The sequence below is a fragment of the Synchiropus splendidus genome, chromosome 11, assembly GCF_027744825.2.
Source record: "Synchiropus splendidus isolate RoL2022-P1 chromosome 11, RoL_Sspl_1.0, whole genome shotgun sequence".
NCBI lineage: Eukaryota > Metazoa > Chordata > Actinopteri > Syngnathiformes > Callionymidae > Synchiropus > Synchiropus splendidus.
The window spans coordinates 14,301,495-14,324,813 of NC_071344.1; the positions used below are offsets into that span (position 1 = coordinate 14,301,495).

General features: G+C 45.5%; 1 protein-coding gene across 6 annotated transcripts in view; it reads right to left on the reverse strand.

Annotated features, from left to right (window-relative positions):
* Positions 1-23,319, reverse strand: part of LOC128767576 (glutamate receptor 3) — a 79,038-nt gene that overhangs the window by 25,360 nt on the left and 30,359 nt on the right. For all 6 annotated transcript variants that reach the window (XR_008416145.1, XR_008416144.1, XM_053879686.1 and 3 more), the window contains exons 4-8: positions 15,747-15,934; positions 5,636-5,689; positions 3,977-4,138; positions 3,257-3,424; positions 1,329-1,433 (exon numbers count right to left, since the gene is read on the reverse strand). Coding sequence is in view for 4 of the 6 variants with exons in the window: in XM_053879686.1 (XP_053735661.1) it covers positions 1,329-1,433; positions 3,257-3,424; positions 3,977-4,138; positions 5,636-5,689; positions 15,747-15,934 (677 nt within the window). In the remaining 2 variants the exon portion in view is untranslated. The remainder of the gene's footprint in view (positions 1-1,328; positions 1,434-3,256; positions 3,425-3,976; positions 4,139-5,635; positions 5,690-15,746; positions 15,935-23,319) is intronic.

The following is a 23,319-nucleotide window of genomic DNA, read 5'->3' on the forward strand; positions in this document are numbered from 1 at the left end:
TCAACTTACAGAAAACAAGAACCTTATTAACATTGTTTTTATCTCTAACAGAAAAGACTTAAAGTGCATCAATTTGCCTGAAATGAAAAAAACAAAAATCACGAATGGATGTGCAATTACACTTAAATTCTAGTACGGGAAAAAAATATGTTTCAAGGTCCCATGTGCCCTGGCCCCGCCCCACTATTTGAGAAGGACTGGGTTAGGACAAGACAAGGGCATTTGCACATGAGAATGTGCTGCTTGTTCCAAGTGTCTGCACAGTACGTGTTCTGAGAGCGACAGCGAACGTTCGTGGTTTGCTTCCTAAACTCCGCGATAGATTCTGAAGTAAGGGAAGTATGAGTCCATTTGGAGATGGGCACTAACATCTCATTAGATTCTCTTCAAATCTAACGCTCTTGTAGAGAGCGATGTTTGAGGAAAAGTGTTTTAGGGAATGAAAAGGTGGTGGTGCCACGGCGGCGGCTGATCTCAGCCCCAGCTGCTGGGACAGATATTAGCCCATGTATCACGGCTGACAATCCCAGCTAAGAAGCCGGTCCTCTCACTGACAGTGGGGTTGCAGCGTCTGACAAACGGCTGTCCAGCACGTCTCGTCCTCGCTCCCTGGCTCCCGCTCGCCTCTCCTTCTGTGTGTGTGTGTGTGTGTGTGTGTGTGTGTGTGTGCTGGGGCGGCTGCTTGATCCTAATTGAAGTGTGGGCTTGAGATGGCTGGGAGGCATAATCATGTGCCATATCACAACCAACCCACACTTATCATGCTAACCACCCATTCACAGCTGCCTCTGAGAACCAGGCTTCTGGAATCAAAGCAGGAATCATAAGGCGCCTCCACCAACTGAAAGCCGTCTTGAATTTGGGGTCGAGACTGTTGTCACTTGAAGAGTAGAGCGGCGTCACAGTGGACAGCTCACAGTGTGTTGATCTTGATGTTTTGCTCTGACTTTCTTAATTGACTTTATCTTTGATCCATCATGTGCACTTGATGTATGTGGGTCTGCAGAATGCATTCAGCCTCTGGATGGAGGAGAGAAGCAATCAGCATCACTCAGCCTGGCTGTTCCACATCTGCCGCTCCGGCTCTACGCCTCACCACAGCTTCACAAATGAGCTGCCGCTTGTTTTGAAAGTGTCTCTCACTAGAATTCAGCGTAAACCTTTGGCACATATGGACATCATTCATCGCCTGCAGGCTTCTCTGCAAACCTTCAATGAATCATAAAAACAAGTATTTGGCCAAACTCCATGACTTTGACAAGAACACTTTGATGTTTAACAGCGACGTTCTGAAAAGGATGTTGGCGGAGATCCGAACTCTTTCTTACCTTTCTCGGCCCACCGATTTTCATTTCGTACACGTCTATGGTGTAGTTTGTTCTGCGGCCATAGTTGTCAAACTGGATGTTACCAGTCATTCCCTGCACTTGGACCTGCCGTGCGAAACAGACAGAGAGGAATTAGAATTAGACAGAGAGCGTCATCACGGCTGGATCTTCGGATACCTCTCCTGTCTCACAGAAATCTCTGTGTTCGACACAAACACTATTTAAGCCACAAAAGCTCCCGTAAGGTCAATGTGGAGCCGCGACTCTATAGTAGCCAGGAGGCTAAACATCTGGCGCATCAGGCGAGTGGTGGTGTAGGTACCAAATGTGTCCTACCTGCCGCGGAGTGATGACGTCACATCGGGCATATACAATATAAATATTTTTTAATGTTTTGATGAGCCAGAGGAAATTGAAATAAAGGATTTCAAGGCGATTTCTACAACATGCGTAGCATTTATTTCCACAAAATACGATGTTTGCCATCGAATCGTTTACGAAGTTTATGTCCTTTCTTCTTCGCAGTCTGCAGAACAATGCGTCGTGAATGGCTGACATGTACGGAGTTTTGTTTTTCGTTGATATCGCGCAAGAAATCACAATAGTCTCCACAGTAGGCACTTATACATATCCAGATTTTTTTTATTCATTTATTGTTGAGTGATTGTTTTTACGACTAAATGACTAAAAACACCTTCAGATGTTCATAATAATCTGCTGTGGAGTTTGTGTGCGATACAAAATAAAAACAATGCCGTGCACATGTCAGCCAATCACGACGCATCTTTCAGCTAACGCGGAAGTGGTAGGACCGATTTGGCAGGGGTGAAAACTCTTTCATAGATGCATATTTCCCCCAGGCAAATGAATAAAAATGTATCTGGATGTGTATAAGTGACTACTGTGGAGACTATTGTGATTTCTTGCGTGATGATTCGATGACAAACATCGCAATTTGTGGAAATAAATGCTACGCATGTGGTAGAAATCGCCTTGAAATCCTTTATTTCAATTTCCTCTGGCTCATTAAAACATGAAAAAAAAGATACTGTATATGCCAGATGTGACGTCATCACTTCGAGGCAGGTTAGGACACATTTGGTAAGTGGACACATTTGGTACCTCCAGCGGTGTGTTAACCAACCAGACCACCTAAAACACAATGCTCCTTTACAGTGTGATCTCACCCTCCTCGCCCCTCTCTCCGCTGAACGGGGAGGAGGGTGATTGGGGGACCGACCTCAATAGTTCGTCTTAATGGTCATCCTTCAAAAACTTCCTTAAGAGGAGGAATACTCCTTCACTTTTTCTAAACCTCAACAACCTCAACACTTGACAAATATCGAGAAAACAACAGCATAGGGGTCAAAATCCCCGACGCGGCCCTCAGGAGACCCCTGGCTCCCCATCTCCTGGGCGGACCCTTAGAGGAGGAGGAGTGTGAGTCCCACATAACTGAACTGGCTTCCTTGCTGCAGGCTGCCGGACAGCAGTGTCAACAAAGACATTGCTTCAGTATCCAGCACCGCAAATAAGCCCAAGAGGGTCCTTGTATTGTTTTGTGTTCATGTTGCTCTCACTGTCATTGATGCTTTAAATCACCAGGAGAGATGGCGGTATTAATGTTGGGTTCAGCCCGGGGCGCAGCCGAGGCTCAGCCTTTTTATCAGTTGATGAACTGGATGGCTGGTAATAACTGATGCTAATATGATCTCAATGTGGGTGAAGGATGTCTGCAGGCCTCCCAAGGAGCCCGACTCTCGCCTCCGCTCCGACGCTCTGGCCTGACCCGCTGCTGACTCCCTGAACGGATTGAATCGCCCTCTGGTGTTTTTTTTTAGGTGTAATTCATTGCTGAAAAAAGTGCCTGCCCTTTTGACCTTGAAAACCCCTTCCTCCCCCGCCCATTTGGGGTGTCATTTTGGTACCGTTTTCAGAGCCCTCTCAATGTCGATGCCCTGGCTCCAGGGTACAGCAGGGTTGGCTAGACAGTCCCCAGCGCTCCCCCGGCGAGAGACATCCACACGCTGGCGGCGCAGGTATCGGAAGGCCTCTGCGATCACCAGGATGGCATCGTGGGTCAGCGCCGAAGTGTACTGTGGATGGACACAACATCAAAGGGGTTACGTTCATGTGTTTGATGTCTTTCATCACATCAGTTGTCCTTGTTGCTGCTTGAGTGACACCAGACATTTCATGACATAATCTGCTTGAAGCGCTGTTGGAGACGGATTTCTTTTGAAACTTTCTAGCAAAGTCAGTGAGAAACTAGGCCGTCAATTTGCTATTTTATCTGCACACATTTCCCCCGCAACTAAGCCTGACCTTTTCACCACCGAGGGCTTGGAAACTTGTTTGTTGTCCACAGCGCCATGACAAAATCTAATTAAATGCCACTCAAAATCCATTTCTTTCTTGATCATTGTTTAATTAGATGTAAATTGAAGCAGCAATATAACCTCGCCTTGCACTTCCTATCGATATATTGATCGCCGGGTGGGATGCAAAGCAAAGAGGAGGAAATAATGGGAGTAGGAAGAAGACAGAATGACAAAGGCAAACAGAGGATGAGGGTCGGAAAGGGCCGAGAGAGAGCACTTCAGAGGGAGCGATCGTTGTGTTCTGCATGCACAATGAAAGCAAAGTACCTTGAGAGGAGAATTCCGGGCTTCTGGGAATTCTCTTTCATCTAGCCGCTCCCAGCGCTGCATGAACTGCTGCACAATCGGGTTCTCAGGGTTGACGATCTGGAAGCCCGAGATGTTTGCTCCACCAGCGAAGACTTTGTCCAGACTCACGTTGGTAAATCCCTGCGATGAGACCAAAGTCTTGTAACTTCTATTGCTTTGAGGTTTGTTATTATATGACCCGAGGCTGTACGCCATAAAATATCAGCCGCACTTTTATGAAAACTACATCTGGTTGCTATTACTCAGGCAAATGTTTCCCTTCACACGTTTGTATCGAGCAGAATTCAAACCTTTTGTTTCTGACAGTTAATAAAACCTCCAATGGAAAACTGAAATAATAAAGCCGAGATGTGTATCACTACGGATTTGCCATTAATCTTGCCAGCCGTGCTACAAGGGTTGAGCACACCTGGTTATGACGTCGGGCTTTCAAGTGTGTGTGTGAGCAACTACTGCTGGCTGCAGATTAAAGTCTTTTAATATTAGCAGCGATTTGATCATGGCTCCTGCGTGATGTGTCACACGACCTGGTCAGTGCAGAGTGCATCCCATCAGTCACTTGGTGGGAAAATGATACAAAACACATGGATTCAATTTTCAAGAATTGTTTTATCTATCTATCTATCTATCTATCTATCTATCTATCTATCTATCTATCTATCTATCTATCTATCTATCTATCTATCTATCTATCTATCTATCTATCTATCTATCCGTCCTTCCACCCACCCACCCATCCACCCACCAATCCATCCATCCATCCATCCATCCACCTACCCATCCATCCATCCATCCATCCATCTACCCATCCATCCATGCATCCATGCATCATCCATCCACCCACCTACCAAGCCATCCATCCACCCACCTACCAAGCCATCCATCCATCCACCCACCCATCCATCCATCCACCCACCCATCCATCATCCATCCATCCATGCATCCCTCCTTCCACCCACCCACCAATCCATCCATCCATCCATCCACCCACCCATCCATCATCCATCCACCCACCCACCCAGCCATCCATCCATCCATTCAGCCACCTACCCACCCATCCAGTTACCCACTTCCTATATGAGGTTCAGTTGTGTTCAACACTCATTGCTGCAGTTCCTGTTACCATGTCATCACAAAGCACCGCGAGGGTCTCATGGCTTTTGTGTTTCATGCTGATCTGTGAGCCTCTCTTCTCTGCACTATAAAGCATCCATCAAAGCTTGATATTAATTTTTGCAGCCGTCATCACTCGCCAAAAATGACGTTAGCGTTTTACTTCTCCTCTCCCCGGAGCATGTGAAAAGTGCTATGTTTTGTTTTCAAGCACTTTCAACTAGTCATTGCAGGCAAGGACAAATGCTGCCTGCTGTATATTTATATTCTCTAAATTCAAAGCAACAGCCGCCTGGATCAGCAACTTTCCTCTCATGCACATATCAAGGTTAAGTGTGTGTGTGCGCTGTCGTGTGATGGCTGTCCAAATTCGAGACCTGGAAACAGAGCAGTCAGTGAATGACCAGGAAACAAAAGCTGCAGCTTATCTGTGAATACAGTGGAGACGATCACATGTAGCACCAAGCCGGTTCCAGCCGAGGGAGCGCCTCGGTTATTACTCACCAGATTGGCCAGAATGTAGTGGTAACCACGGCTGTTCTTCCCCAGGGTCACAACCTGCAGGAGGAAAACATCAATAGAGTAACCCGTCCACGAGAGCAGAGCCAGGGCTTGCAGCGACCGCACAATCCTGCTGATGTACACAGCTTATAAATGAACCAACAACAGAGAAAGGGTCAGTCAAGAAATGCACATTGCAGAAGGGTTGACAACTGCGGCAGAATTCTTGAAGTGAATCGATGTCCCTACTGAGTGTTTCTAGCGACCGCTGGACAGAAAGATGAAAAGAAATCATCACACCTTCAGAGCAGAACAGCATGTTTCGTCCCACACAAGCACTCTGGAAACAGTAAGAGGAGTTCTCAGCCTCTTCCTTGCTGGCAACCATATGTTGCCTTTTATTTCACATTTCCATCTCCCTTTTGTTCGGAGTGGCTGGGCAAATTTAATTAACCTGCCTTTCTATGCATTAAATCCAAGTAATGGTTTTCAATTGGGCTGGAGAGCTTTGTTGTAAACCTTCAGTGCGCTGTGGACAGAGCCGTGACGGCCTGCCGTGTAGGAACCCGTCAGCCATGTCTGGGTCTCTGTCTGCATTCCACAAACACAGCGACACCAGTTTACAGCGAAAATCAGCCTGTTTGCACATGTTCTGGGTCTGGCCCCGTCACAAAAGCAAACTTGTCAGTTTATCATCCGTCGGTGCGTGCATGCGACGTGGGATATTTATTACCCCGGATCATTTACGACATTCCTGCTGAGCAGGGAGACCAAGCAAACGCAAACTTGTTTATCCAGCTGAAAGATGTTATGGACATTTTCAGTCTTTGTCAATTCAAATACAGTCAAACTGAAGGCTGAATTTCAAACGGCCTCTTCTGCCTTATTTGTTTTGTGACGTGAATACATGTTTCATATCTGTTTGATATCCACAGAAGGATGTGTATTTCTGTTCCTCGATCTCATCCATGGAGCACCATCTTTCTTAGACACACAATTCAGGATGTCGTCTTTACCACAACTTTTGGTGAAAGCTCTGGCAAAGAATGCGATGTGAAACTACTGTGGTGCCACTGAACTAGCAGTGCGTGGATTTAACCTTTTTTAACAGTGACCGTTCTTTCACCGCTCACCATGGCTCTTACTTGGCAGTGACATCAGGAACCTGTAGCAACATCACACTGTTTGCCATCTCCGTAGCCCATGTGAAATGATGACAACCCCACATCCGTGGCAACACCTGACCCAACCCCAAAACTGCTCAGAGATAAAGGAAGAGGTTGAAATTGAACGTGAATCCAAATTGAACTTTGAGTCCAGAAGGTGAACTTCTGGCCACTTATCAAAGGTTAAAGCAAAGAGGCCTGGACTTCTCTGTCCCTAAAAACTTACTTCCTCCCCTCCTAAGTTCCTGAGAAATTAAATCTATCCCCAAATGGCTTCTCTCAAAGCCGAGGAGCCGTGGCTCCACTTCAGCCCAGCGCCGGCCCTGTCTCTGAGGAAGAGCCCGGCACCCCGGTGACGGAAACTCATTCTGGCTGCTGGTACCTTTGATCTTGTTCTTTTGGTCTGAAGTTGAGCGGCCAGTGAATTGAGAGTAGTGGCTCATTACTGAAGTTACTCCAACTAATAAGTGCAAGGCACCTTCCAAATGTTGTTTTGTTGCCCATTAGAGATAAAAGTGGAGCCGATTTATCTTTCTCCAAACACTCCTCATCAATTCAAGCACTTCAAAGTATGACCAGCAAAAAAAATGGACCATAAAACCAGTGTTTGTCTTGACAAATGTTTGTCTTGACAAAATGGAAAGAGTCATCAGCATAAAAAGGGCAACTTTTGTGTGCGAAAAGTCCAGCTCCATCTGGCTTTGGGACAATGTGCCTTGGGCTGAAGCTGAATGCTGACTTGACAGTGTTATGATATTCCGGGCGATGCCTCAAAATTCAAGCAGAAACTTTTAATGTGAGTTACTGTTTGTCTATGTTTCCCCAGCTGACCTTTCCAGGGTGTCCTTGCCTGTCGCTGGCACAGTTGGGATAGGCTCCAACCGTCTTTGATCCCTCTGCTCCCCGAAGTGTTATACAATGATTTATTTGACTTTTTAACTGTTGGTCTTTCTGTGCCAATGCGACAGCCAAAGGAGATGAAGACTTGTTTTACACCCCATAATTGCTGAGAAGCCATCCTTTCCTTGAAGTTTTGAAAAACGCTGTGCCCTTAATGTTGTGCGTATTTCAGCTTTCATTCACTGGGGCTCTGATAAAGTAACTTTGAGTGCCTCTTTGCTAACCTTGACTCTGGCCCGACACCTCTGGATACCTGCCCAGGATCTGGCGGGAGAAAAGGCAAAGCCACTATCAGCACTTGCACAGCTCACACTCGGCCTGGCGGCAGCACCAGCAACAAGCAGCGAGCTTATGACGGAGCGCAGTCAGACTGTACTGACGGAGGAACGCTGGCTCCCTCTACTTCATTCGCTCCATGGTGGATGGTGTTGACTGTCTTTCTGTGAAAACCCATCCAGGCTGACAGGAATCATCGTTCAATAATAACTGTCTGTACTGACTCCCTTTTGTTCAAGGAATAAAATCTCATCAGTAAACGTGACCACGATCCAAATACAGATTTGGGACAATAAATAAAGGGGCCGTGTTGGGGAACAATCCAGACATTTAAATTGAAAACTTCACCATAATAATTATCATTAAAAAAACAGCAATACAACCACATAAAGTATTATTGTGGCTGAAAATGCTGATATTAATATATCTATCTGACAAGACTCTTTCTCTTCAGTAAAGCACTTTCCATTTTGTTCTTTTTATACAGCGGGCCGCCTCGCGCATCGATCCGCGAGCCGAGTCTATGGGAGTTTTGTGTTTTGCAGAGTGAATTTTCCTTTGAAAGGCGGACTAACAGGATGACCTTGACTTCAGACTCATCTCGCAGACACAGCGCCCTAAATGTAAAACTGCAGCTACACATTCACAAAATAGCAAACCTCTTTCTCTGACTTTGACCTTTACCTTCCAGCTCCAGCAGAAGACGGAAAATGATCGGCTGCCCAGAATTGGAAAATATCACCTTATTCACCCCGGGATGTAGAAGGCAAAGAAATAATGACCCAAGTATTTCTGCACCAACAATCCATAGCTTAAAGGGAGCAGCATTGATTTTGATGTATTTTTCTGCAGTAAGGAGCATTATGTATCGGTAATTCTTGAATATATTTGCAGTGTTTTTGTTTGGAGTTTGCTGAGGCTTGCCTGGGGACGTCCGACTGAAGCACCTGTGTTTTCTTTCTTGAACCTAGGTTATTGCTGACATACTCCACCTCCTCGCACCACGATCAACTCCTCCACCGGCCGGTCCTTGTCTGACCGTCCTGCCACTCATGGTTTGTCACAGGTAGCCCAGAGAATGTGACCTATCTCTCCTGTTCAACCGCCAACCACTTTCCTATTCTGTTATCGGGACCTGCAGCCAGTCTGCAAATGAAGTCTTCCTGCGCTGCCTCCAGCACCAGAACCAGCACTCCACACACTTCACTCTGTATCTGATACACTGCTGACGGTAAATAAACCTGTGTATTATTCAAGTGCTGTCTGCGTTCATGTCCGACCTCACCTGACCACAGTTTGACCTTTGATTTATAATTATATAGTAATTATATAGCAATAATAATAATAGTCATCGTCTTCTCCTCTCGGGCTGGAAGCCAGTCGCACTGAAAAAGAAAACTTTTAGGGGGCAACATCGTCCATCCAGCAAAGTGACTTTCCCATTTTTATTATCACTTTTGAGTAATCACCTCTCACTGGAGGACAAGCGGCTGAAGTACTTTATGATGAACCTCCATCGAATCGCACCCTGAAGTGTCACAAAGCGAACCTCAACAAAAAAAAAACAGCTCAGGTTCCAGGCCAGCCAGCAGCTGTCTGACTCTGACTGCACCTTAAACAGGGATCAGATCAGTGTTTTGCTTCACTTTGCTGCAGTGATGTTCCACCGCTCTTCACAAAGTCTGAGATTCACAAGGACTTTCCTCTGGTTTTGGCTACAAGGGCTCTTGGTGGAGCGCTCTCCTGTTAACTGCAGCCTCTTAAATGATTTCCCACCCATATATATATATATATATATATATATATATATATATATATATATATAGAGAGAGAGAGAGAGAGAGAGATAGAGATAGATAGATAGATAGATAGATATCTTCAACGTTGGCCTTCCACCACTCAAACGTTCCGCCCCAGTGACTACGTCTAATATTGCTGTGGGATTTAAGGTAACTTTCGAGGTGAGGGTGGAAGGGTCCATGACTGAGGAGGCGACTCTGTGTTTTACAGCCAAAACTCTTGTGTTTGTGCGCGTCACGTGAATGTTTTCACCAGTGTAAATGATCAGCATAGTTTCCATCCGTCTGTCTCTGATACTGTGAGCAGCCAGTGCAGCTGGAAATCACTCTCCGCTTCACATTCAGTCACGGACTCGGCAGGTCACTTTCTTCTTAATGATAAGGCTCTAATCCTATTTAATTCTCTAAGCACAGTAAGCAAAGTGCCCGGAACAGTCAAAGTCGGTGTCAGGGATTTAGTAAAGAAACGCGTTTCATCACTGATTTCACCCGTGGAAAGAGCTGCGTTAGATTCCTGTCAAATTCTGCGGCGTGGGACGTATAATCGATTGTAATGATGCGATTGCCAAGCACCGATCACAGCAGTGGAGACCTGAAGTCTTCGTGTCGCTTCGTTCCTTTTCTCTCAAGCAGAGGTGTCAGGCTTGATCACAGAGGAGGTCAAAACAAGATAAACCGGATTAACAGTTGCGGAAACTCCACACGTGTCACTGGAAGTTAAAAAAAGAACTCTGCTCCCACTGTGTGTTTGCTTGGGCTTGAGACAATGGGCTTGAGGAGGGGCGGGATGTGGTCTGAAGATGGGCTTCTCGACACTCCTTCTTTTTGGATCTTAAACTACCACTTTGCGTTACAACAACTGAAGTTGTGGAGGGGCTGTTTAACAGCTCATCTAATGACTCAATATTGTCAGTTTGAGGAGTGAGCATATGTCTATATGTGCACCGTGAGGGGCGGATGGACCTGCACAAGATGTCTCCCCACTTTCACCCAGGTTCCAGGACCCTGTTAAGTGAATATGTGGAGGATGGCAAATGGATGACCAACCACTTTGTGGGCCATTTATGATCATTTCAAACCAACGATTCAAATCATGCCTTTAAACACATTTGCATTTGACTTTGCCCAGGATATACTGACATGGAAGTTAAATGAAAACAAAATTATGTTATGAATCCTGGGAATCATAACATTGGGAGCAAGTTGTGAACTCCTTCCTTCATGTTTTCCCCATCAAACGTCTGGGTCTTTCCAGCGTACCTCAGCTGCACAGCACAAGATTTGCTTGCTTTTTCAAAGGCGCTGTCCAAGGTCCTAAAAGAACGGCTGAGTTCCGTGGGAAGATTCATGAAGGTTTGTATCAAAAACATTTATTCAATCAGCTAAATTTCATTTTGCACTTTGCTGCAAACAATGGGGCAAACAGCTGTGATTTTAATGAGCACACGAATGTCAGGGGCATTTTTGAGTCCAATCTCGACACAGAAGTGACATGTGGAAGATGTGGTTGTGTTTAGGTCGAGGATACACAGTGGCGACGGCGCAAGCTTCCTGCACATTACAATTTGTTGTGACACAGCTCAGTCCTGGTTCGCACAAGTGTGTTCCTGCGTCTTTATGGGCAAACATCCAATAATGAAGTGACTAAATTCCCCGTGAAGAAACAGCAACAGTCCATGGTAAACACAACTGCTGCTCCATTGTACCGTTGAGGTAAAGAGCAGACATGGACTTGGTACAATATCTCCATCGAAGCGAAGCATGCCCGCACCCCATGGCTCAGCAGGCGAGAGATTGCCGTGGAAAGAAACCCCCAGATGCACTTTTCATGTTTCTCTTTTTGTTATTTTTCTTCACACTTTTAACTATGTTGAATTACAACAGGCAGCTCTCTCATCCTTGTCTATCTTTGAACAGCTTGCACGCCCAGGGCCTGTCCCACACAAGGCTCTTTTCCCTTTTTCTCCCTCCTTTCCTTTCCCATTTTTCTTTACACTAGTGATGAGCAGGTGGTGCCTCCAAGCAGAATCCAGCACAATAATCCCGAGAGGAAAGTGGTCCAGCCAGGCGCACAGAGACGGATGCGTGTGCAATCCTGTCGACAGATCAGATTGAATAGAAGCACATATACGTATACGCAGGATATACGCAAGTTGCTTAGCGACAGAATTATTCATCTGCACATATATGATGCGCCACTTGTCTATGCAGCTTGAGGAGAATCAAACATTAAGATGGTAAAAACAAAGCCGTAATTTGCTGGGCAGGATCCCCTCCCTGCGCTGTACATTGCTTTGATTCATCTGCAGTGCAGCATCCTGATGCTCAGGTCCGACACACAGCAAACCCTCGGTGGTTGTAACAGAATCAAACGATGATGCCATGAGTGAGGAATTCTGCTCAGCATCCCAAACAAATTTGCCAGAAGACCCGCGGCGTGTACGTGCAAACACGACTGTGTCTGATGCAGCAGTATGCAAATACATGCCTCAGCGTGTTGCTACATTATGTCGAGTGAAAAATGAAGATAATAAAAGTGACATCCAGCTCAGTGTGATTACCAGTACAAAAGAGACAGTTACAACCTTTGTATTTATCTGCGGGTGAGATGTTTTTTATTTACAAACTAAGGTTGAGATAGAATGAGGAGGATGAAGAGTCACTTGCAAAAATACACAAATGCATGCATCATGCAAATAACAAAGTCAACACATTTCACATCAGTTCATCTAAGTATTCAAGCGCAGATACATGCAACGAAGACACCAAATATGGTGAGTATTGGAAACTGTTTCGCAGCAAGCATCCGTAACGCAACGTCCACCATTGTTGTCTTCCTCTTCAACTATAACCTGGTGCCTCTTTACAATGAACTAAAGTGCATGTTGAAGCTCGTGGACACGCTTAAAACACCAGAATGAACTGAGAGAAAGACTCAACAATCCGAGGAGACTACCTGAGTCTGCAGTCCTGACTCCACCGCCAGACGCGGGCCTGAATACGCCCAAGTAGTCTTAAAGTAGACATAATCAAATTAGCTGATGACACTGGATAAGACATATCTATACGTCTAAATCAAATTCATCTGAGGTTTATAAGGAATGAATCACCTTTAATCGCATTTTTCGATTTGATGCCAGAATGCTTCGCTCCGTACCCGTGCGCTCAAACAAGAGTGTGGAAGAGCTTCAGCGATGCTTCGCTGCATGGTGGGAGCTTCTTAAAACTTCATTTCTCCAGCCAACTCATCCAGTGTCCTTCATCACGGACAGAAAGACTGTTCTTTTTTTGCTTCATTTCAAGCTTGTTCCAGGCCTCAGGACTACAACTGCAGCAGGAGCCTTTGCATTCATCCTCACATCAGGAGTGAGTCAAACATCTTTGAGTCGGGAGGCTGGACAACACTCACACAGGCCGAGAGCTTGAGTATGTTTTCTGGGATTGTAGAATGGCAGGTGAAAGAACCTGAGTATCACCTCTCTTCCTGCGGTGCAAACCAAATATGTTGACGCAGGGATGAGCAATATATTAATCCAATTTAGAAGTAACAAAAGCAGGGATTAGTGGCTTTGCTTTGGCTCAGGAAGGAGGACAAGAGAGGAGCATGCTTCTAGAGTGTCAACAATATTTTATGGTCTGAAATGACAAATCAGAGATTTTAGCTTGAAAATCGGCTCCTCTCTCAGTGCCGGCTGCGCCGAAGGAAGTTCTCTGCTTCATGTTTCATCACCACAGACTTCAGCTCTGTTATTCAATGAGATCAAACATCACAGTCATGATTAAAAACACTCTCCTCGCTGGGATGAGCGCCACGGAAATGATAAAACTAAGCTGTTCAAATGAGTCCTCTGCAACCATCTGAGTGAACCGCTTCACAGGACGTGACCTTGTTGGGCCCAACCGTCACATCGCCAAGAGTTGGACAGAAAACGCCCACCCTCCACCAATGATCCGGCCTCCCGGCAGCCACTGGCTAATAGAAGCACAGCAGCAGGAGCAAGCAGCAGGTCTGCAGAAATCACAGCGTTTGGGATGTGATTTCTCTTTCACTCTGTCTTCAACAAGGGCTCGATAGGGGGCGGAGACGGAGTGATGTCCAGCAGTGTCTTCTGAATGCCTCTTGCTCATCGGTGGCAGAGCTGGACACATTACATCAATTAACTTCACCAGGAACAAAGCTCATGCTGTGGTGACAAAAACAGGGCTCCAAATTGAAAACACACTTTTGTGCTGAAGCCAAAATGGTGGTAAAACAAAGAGAAAACGCGACGATATAAAAGTCACTTGAATCAATAAACACAATAACCACCACTATTATGACTGCCCTCATTCTGGACCATTAGGAGCTGAAATTGTCGCCCTGGGTGTCCCACACTCTCAAACCAAATCACATTTGCTTTCAGATTTAGCCTCAAAGTTTTCCTCCCGACACATGAAACTCATCCCTGGTCGAGACCACGATATTAATATTCCATCTTGCTTCTATTAACTGTCTCACCCTCGCAGCAATAAGGAAACACTTGCGGAATAACAACTTGTGAATAGTCAAAGAGGGGCCCTGCTTTGGAAATAACAAGTCAGGCTCCATAAACTCTAACATTTAAGAGCAGATTTACTCAGGTCGTAAGAGGCGGATATTCAACTGTGACAAACTCTCTCCTGCAGCTGACGGCGTGATGAGCGGCCGCGGCGGGCAGCGGCGGGGCGGAGCAAGGCCGACCGACGCCGGCCAAGCAGGCCCTAATAGCCACTCATCTCCTCATGCTAATTACGCAGCCCCTACTACAAACACTGGTGGACCTTTCATGTGCTCCTCAGGCAGTGGATTTGGACGGAGGTTTGGGCTTGTTAGAATAGGATTAAAAAAGCTGCAACCGCGGTGATCCAGCCAGAAATCTTGTCCCGCGGCGGCTTTCACACGCACACACACACACTCACACTGCGTTTGAAACAAAGTGGACAGGATTGGCGTAGATGAAGAAGTGGAATGAGCAACTTTGGAATAAGAAGAACTCTCATTTGAGATAACATGTGGCGGGGCCCGCCACTTTGATTGCCCTAAATCGGCTTTGAAGTGCAATTTCCTCAGAGAAATTCCATTTGCACTCTGTAAATAACCTTGCCTTTGAACTTGATGAAGTGATGCAACAATAATATACGTTTGGCAGGTCTGTATGCACCAAGACTCATACGAATCTGTTCTCTCGTTGTAAAAATACGTACAGAGATCATACACGTTGGTTTGCGACTTTCAAATCAACCCCTCCTCACTCACATGGCGTCATATACTGAGGTTGGGAAAGTGGACTTTTGCGTCCTATACTGACGACAAAGGCAGCCCTGAGTTACATGTTGATGCACTTCTTGATTCTTCTGACCGTGACTGAAACGCACAGACGTGTCACGGGATTTAAAGAGCAACTGACACGTTCTCACAGGTGGAATGAATGGCGTGCCCTTACCCCCAACCTACAGCTTTTGTTTACATGTTGCGCTGCCGTGGACAGCAGCTCTTCAATTGAAAACCTAATGTGTCACATGCAACGGTGAAGGCTGCCTTCAGCGTCAGTACAGGACGCAAATGCCCACTTTCCCAACGTCAATATAATGCGCCATCACATCAGCCAAATAACATTTGTGCCTGAGACTTTTGCTGCGTGAAGAAGGGCTGTCGGTTTTACACAAAATATACTGTGTTTGCAGTCGAGACAACTTAAAATATACCACTGGCAAGTTATCTGATGAAACTTTTGCACCGAGATATTTTGCCATCTTTCCGAGCACATTCCAAAGGTGAAATGGTTGACTAACAAACGCTGCTGTCATGGGTCATGAAGCGTTGCACACAGAGAAGGAAGTCCCTGTGTTTCCCCTGTACAGACAGTCAAAACAAACAAAGCTGCATCTCTGAACATTAGCTCCGGTTTCCTCGGTGCAGAGGTATTTCAGCCTCGCCCGTGCTGTAAATCTCACCTGCTCCAGTATGGTGTTGATCCTGTCGACCTCGCAGTCGATCACGTAGCGCTTCTCCTGCCTCCTGTCCATCTCTTCAATGATCCGCTTGAACTCGGCTGCGTCGGTGGTGCTGCTCACGGAGCGAGCGGTCACCTGCCAGTTGTTAGCGACCGCTGCCTCCATGATGGCCTGCAGTATGGAGAACCCTGGCCAACAAAAGAGCCATTTAGCCAGGCTGAACTTTAGAAACAAAGTAGCACATGGTTAAAAGAGATTCATGAATAGCCGCTAATTTATTCTAAAGAGGATTTCATTGAATGAAGAGGTCAGAGGGCGTCGTCTTATTACAATGTAGAGTTGGCAGGTCCACTAAAATATTGTCTGGAGTCATTATATGCAGCGGTGAGTGGTGTGTGCAGCCGTATTTGCATATTTAGACGGCAATATTGTAATGAAGTGAAAGGAACTGAATTGTATCTCCATGTTATTAAAAGATCAGCGGGTGATGTTATTGCACTTGGCATCAATTAAATGATGGCATTTAGCACAGCGGAATGATAAGTCGGACAGAGAGGTGGAACACGTCTCCTCGGAGGATAGAACCCAGTCACAGTTAGATAAAGAATGAAATATTTATCCAGGCCAGAGGTAGAGAGTTGGCTAGTCTAATGATTAATTCACAAGTGAAATATTTTCTTTTAATATTAGACCCAGAAACACTCGGGCCATATCACACGGAACCAAATGAGTAACATGGAACTTGTTCTCCGGGGGTTAGAGGAAGAGCAAATCACTGGCTAAGTTCAATAGAGTCGTCATCGCACAGTAAAAAAAAACATTGGGGTCCTATTTTTTCTCATTATGTGAAGCAGGATGTTGAATACAAGCAGCAACAGAGGAGTAAACTAAGAAACAGAGAGGAGACATAACCCCAGGTTACATCCAGTCGCCAATGGAACAGATGCTTCCCTTGCTTTGCTAGAGGCAACGTCTTCCGTTTAACTTGTCTTTAGATGCGTTTATAAACTGTTTAGTGCGGGAGCATTATTAAACTACGATGAAAGAGAGTGCACTGCTTCTCATGTTTCATCCCGTAAACAGATCTGAATCGATTTTCCAGCGCAGGGCCCCATAACTATGCGCTGTATCACTACAAAAAGGCTGTCAAATTCATGTCGTTCAAACAAAACAAAAAAGTCTCGGCAATTGAACCAGTCAACACATAAAGACAATCAAGTTTCTGTACTTGTGAGTGCTCATAAAATGAGCCATTTTCACACTGAAGGTGGAGAATCTTTGGCATTTTGAGAGTGAAATAGGTGTTTGGTTCAAGGACCCACCGCCCACCCGCTCCTCATTAACACACACACATGTTTGTTTCACTGTTTTTTCTGAGGACCTCTCATGGCCATCACTCTTTCCTCAGCATCTCCTTCTAAACCTAACCATCCAAAACACATGGCTAACAAACCAGGACTCTGAACCAAACTGGAACCCAGTCAGAATCAGTACTATCCTCAAATTGAGGCTTGGATTTGTGGGGTCCAGCCAAATTCGCATAATGTCCGTGATCCGTGAGGATCAGTCAGGTACACACACACAATATGATTTGGACCCCTGATGTCTGACATTTTCAGGCTGCTTTCTGTTGGTCAACATATGGTCAAGTTGCATTGGCGCTGACAGCGTAACCTCTCCGTGAGTGGATTGGGACTCCAGCCGTAACAAAGACTATTAGGACGGTCACGTATGATGCGCTCTGCCGTTCTGATAACTGACATATCGAATCCATTTTTTTGTTTTGTTTCATGGTTTCCTCTTTCTCAACTCCAGTCGGATTTAAAAAAAAAAGGAAAATGAAAGCAGCAGATTAAGGGAAACATAAGAAGTAAACAAAAAACACTGAACATCAGTGGACGACTTTGGGATATATTTGTCTTACTGTGAAACATTTCTCTGTCCAACCTTATCTCTTTGAGCAGGCAACACTGGCAGCAAACAGTGTAGCTGAAAAAAAAGTCCCACAGTCAAAGAAATAGCAGCGCCAACAAACATCAACAACTTCTTTGCATTTCTCTGCCTCTTCAGCTTTCCATCTCAGGTTCCCATGTGCTCCGCGAGTGCACCTGATAACCTTTCAGGAGAGGAGCAGCGAGCTGTAGTTGGGTCAGAAGAGGGTCAACCCTCTGGGGACACCATCCTGTCAGGCCTCAAGGTTATCCAGCAAGTGGTTATCAGGTTAAATCTCAAAGGAGTATCTCTATTGCAGGTAACTTGTGCACAACGCTGCTTTGCGGTTTATGGGTCGCTGGACTGAAAATCCCACAATGTGCCTCCAAATTCAGCTCAAATATGAGTCCGTCTAATGCAATGGGGCTGAAAATGTCATTAGATTGCTGAAGTTATTGGAGGATTTTGCGCAGCGACGTCAGCGTTTGCTTGACAAATCCTTTAACAAGCCAGTACACGGCAGCGTCACTCTTGCTTGGACAAAACCTGCCATTCTCCTCCGGGTGAAGGAATGAAAGTGCAAGTGAAATGAAAGGCTTTCTGGAATGTCATCAATTTTGCAGTACGGCGGGCAACACCGGCAGCGCCAGTCTCTCACGTACATCCTCTCATCCTCGCTGAAGTTGCACAGTGAAGGAGTGAAAACACAAATTCATTAATACCGTTCCTAAGGCACCTCACCAGCTGCAAACCAGCTGGGTGGCAGGGCAGCTCTGCCAGGGAAAAAGCGCCATACATTCCATGACAATATGCAGAGTAACCAGGTCAAATGGTCTCTGATGGTTTTGAAGTCTATGCAGTGTTGCCCATGTACCATTGGGTCTTCAGTTAACAAACGGCATGCCCTTAAAGTGCAATATTTCATCTTGTTTTCCTCCCCCTCTCAGAGGGGCTGTGGGGGTAGCAGCTGAAGGAAAGAGGCCCACACACTCACTCAAGAACTCACCATGGTTGGAAATGGGACGCCACTGGAGTATTTCATTGCAAAAACTCGAGTATAATACTCTCCAAAATGCTTAAATAATAAGGGTATTTTTATCTGAACATCAGGCCATTTCTGTATTCACATTAAATGAGCTGTATGAAGTGATTCAGGCATGTCCGTTTTGGAAAGTCCAAGTCGGAGCTAGCTCATGTGCAGCAAAACAAATGGATAAGAGCCTCCTGTTGTGTGAGGGTCCAGCGATAGTATGTGCCCAAAGAGAAGGTCAATCTGGCCATCTTTTCTCTTCCACGGAGGCATGACAGTTTACTTTATTTTGAGTCCATCACTTGATCTTTTTTAAGCTCAACCCTGTGCACTGTATAAAACATTAAACCATTTGGTGGTGAATTTCACCGCAACACTGAGGGTTTTATCATGTAAATAAATGTTTAAATCCTCACTGTTCAGCAAAAATTCATGCTCACATTTGTGAGTGCAGGTGAGCGAGACTGACACTCAATGTTCCAAGAAATGAGGGGAACACAGAAAAAACACACCCCATCGGTCCAGTTAGAACAACGAAGAGCTTTTATTTTGAATTTGTCTCTGTTGCCTCCAGCGAGCTCCATACAGCGAGGGAACAATCGGATTCATTTGAGATTCACAGAAGATTCCATGCCTCTCTCGTTTTAAATTTGTATGGAAATTAAGGAATCTGCTCGTGGTACATAGGCGTCCGAAGACGGATTGCTTTTCTGATGCTTCCTCTCCAGTCAGCACAAAAGTTTGTTTTGTTTGATGATGAAACTATGAGCACCCCAAAAGATTATCATATATATATATATATATATATATATATATATATATATATATATATATATATATATATATATATACATTGCGATTCCAACCAAAGAAAATAGGTGCACCTTTTCTAACCATCCTCTAGTGCTGGACTAATGCCAGTGTATTTGTGATCTTTGTGATCTTATTTTGTCACGTCTTCCTGTGCCCACTCCGTCTCTGTGAGCGCTACAGGTCGTGGCTCAAACCTAGAAGGAAAGGAAAGCCTACTCCACCTGGATAAAGCCACTGCACTTCCACTGCTGAACCTCATTGGTCCTCTGCTGATCGTTGGCTTGAGTGATGAGTTTGTTTCTCTTGTGATCTGTATGTTCATGGTCCTTGAGCTTTTGCTAAACTGTGTCCGTACGCTGGTCCTCACTACCTCGTGCCTTCTGTTCCATCCCTTGCTCTTTTGATTCTGCTGCGAGTGAGTTGCTTGCTTTGACTATTTATTGTTATTGTCTTTTGTTGTATAGTTCTATAGTTTTATAGTTCTATATTTTTTTATTATAGTACAGCCATGTGTGGTCGATGGCTTGTGTCGTTCCTGACTTTTGCTCCTTGACTTGCTTTGCGTGTTCTTCTCCCGGTTTGTGACGCCCTCGCTTCTCCTGATTCTCCCTGTTTTAGTGTTCATTAAACAGCTTCCCTGCAGCTCTGCGTCCAAGTCTCACTGTGCTCCACAAACCACACGCACATGGCTTCCGCTTCCTGCAGGTCCTGGCACTTTTGTTTTGTGATATATGACACTCAATAACTCTAGACAGAGTTTTGTCCTGCGTTTCTCTTCATTCATTCCAGATATGGAACCCACTGCACACCTGATGTGATCACCATATACATTTCTGTTTCCAATATTTATCCCAAATATGTGACTAGCTGTAAATCCTCAGCACTGGAATCCCATCAATGGCATTAAAGGCCCCAATGCAATATACTGAACAAATAAAGTACAGAGGACAACAACAACAGGATCTTATTGCCTCCTGTAAATCCCAACTGTGTCCGCACCACTCAAACTCTCACGGCTGCAGGACATGTAGGGTGAGGTGTTGGCTCTTTTGACCTGCAGAGGGCCGCTGCCACTGCCTGCGTTGGAAAGTCTCCGTCACCTTCCTCATATTACTTCACTATTATCTGCTAATTACTGGAGAACATTACAGCAGATTAAAGTCGGCTCACAATGAATTACTCCGTCGTGCTCAGTTCTTATCAGTTGATAAGTGCCACTGTGCACTGTCAAATCGCACCTGCATGATTACCATCATGCACGCTCCCGGCAAGTTGCACTGTAACTTAAGAGGCGCGCGGCACTGGAGCAGCTTCACTGGCCGCTGACGTGAAACGTGTCTTTCATCCCAAGGTCAGAGAAGCCTGTCATGCTGTTAGCAAGGTCAGGTGTAACGACTTGAATTTCCACAAGTGTTTTATCACATTAAAAAAGTGATGGTTTATGAATCAGAAACTGTACATTTCAGCAGCCTGTATCCAGGATCTGGTTCTTTCAGTCCTGACCCACAGCTAGATGACTCGGGCTGCAGGATGATCCGTGTGGCGTTTGTTTCCCTCAGATATAGAGTGAAGAGTTTTGTCACTCGGGAGAGACTCGAAGTTGAGCTGCTGCTTCTCTGTGTTGAGAGGAGCCAGTTGAGGTGGTTCAGGAAGCTCATGAGGACTCAACCCTCTTATTTAGGTTTTGCTCTGTTGGTCCACTTCCTGTTTTCCCCTGAGTGTGACGCGAACTTTACAGACTCATGTTGGCTCTTGTTTTCTTCTGTGTTTGGATTATGTTCTGGCTTTGAGCAGTCAGGAACCGAGTTATTAGTCTCCTACTGTATTATTAAATTGGGATCATTTGAGTTGGGTGCTCTGTTTTACAGGTGTATTGTAATGCACCTGTAAAACAAAACATTGTAATAATCTGAAACTACACAAACAGGTTCATCCGACCTTAAATCATTATCAAGATAATGCTATGCTGAGTCAGACACGCGGCCAAAATGTAAAACAAAGTCTGAGAAACTGTGATGACTGATGAAAATTGTATTTCATTGCTGTTTGAAACCGAAAAGTCCCCAGAAAATTTGTTTGAGAAAAGCATCCAATTTGCGGTCCCAGACACGGGTGACCTCCTGGTCAGGACCGTCAGCCACTCTCGATTTAAACTCCGCTATTTAACACTAAAAGCCGAGACAATGTGAATATAAAGCGCCGCAGGGATTAAATAAATGGGAGCAAACGGTGAAGTGAGTCGTGGCTTAGACCGCTTTCACACATGAGGCCCCACGTTTAAGTCCACGCTTTTTCAAAATTGCATCCATTTGCTCTTGTGCTTTCCCGGCTGACGGTGTTTGCCAGCTCTCTGGAGGACGGGCGGCACGAAAGTTGCGCTTTTGATTCTCGATTTAGACAAAACATATTGCGGTGACTTGACTTGAAACTGTCCATGAACACATGGGTAAATGAAGAATAGTGCGGGGTTGGTTTTACACTCATCAAGGACTGACTTTTAACCACAAGCCCTTGTGTTTAGAAAAGCTTTCTTTGCTAAGGGGGTGAAAAATATGATCAGGCCTTTGTTTCGGTTCATATCTCAGTCAAAAGTTTGGGCCCTTGAAAAAACGTCCCAACTGAGTGAAATGATGAGACGTTTGCGCCTACATTAGAGCAATGGGGGGGCGACATGTTTTGGCCCAGCAGCTGAGGCAGCGCTGCAGTCTGAACCGGATCTTAACAGGATGAGTTTTGAAGCATCACCCATGGCAGCTCAGCTGTAATTGAATTGAGTTGCATCTAATCTGGCTGCCAGGCTCCTCTGGCTCCCTGCTTCTCATTCGGGCTCGGCGCAGTGTCGCAGGCCACTATCCTGCGCTCGCCCTCCATCTCTGAGCTCACGACTGATCCCAGCTCACCAGGCAAGTCAGGGGAAACCCAGCTGACATGTTGGTCTGGGTCACAACACAACAACGGAGCGTATCAGACGACCATAAGGCAAAATGAACACCCAGTTCGTGGAACAATTCAGCTGCAAATCCAAAGTGACCAAGTGATAATGGAGCCATAAACCACGATTGACCAGTCGTCCACACAATAGTCGGCCTTAGCAACACACTGGATGCAGTTTTAAATATCCATTTATAGCCATCGATCTGGTCCCACGGGAAACTGTGGCAGCTCATAAAGAAGCCGCGGCTAATTGATAGTTTATTTTGTGCACCCTCGATCAATACTGCAGATGCAAGGGGTTGGACTTCACCGTCTGTAACCAACACAGAGTTCGGTTGCTGTCCATGGCAGCTCAAATCCAAGGTTGCACACATGAATTAGAGTTGTCGCCCCACATCCAGGCGTCTTTATGAACCAGCATTTCTAGAGAAAAACATGAAGACTACGTGTGAATGCACTGGGTTCCGGTGCACCGTCAAGGTGAGCTAACAGCTGCCATGCCTGCGGAATTATTGTCTTTGTATCACTTGATTTTCAAGTGCCATTAAATAACATGGTTTTATCGCTGTCTTGTGTTGCGCTGGCGACTTCACATGCTTGTGCCTCTTCACACTCACCAAGCTGCAGACCAGGACACTGAACAGCTCTAATCACAATGGTGCTTCACCAACACTCCAGGGCGTGTTTTCAATAGTTCACGCAGTCTTGGTCAGATACAAACTGCCGTCCTGTCCTCTGAAAGACTTGACACCATTATACAACAGGAGACCCGGAGGAAGGGTGTAACTCTAGCCCTGAGAGTGCACAGTTTAATGAACGATAATAACAGTGGATTTGTTCCAGATACACTGCAGTTGTTCTGAT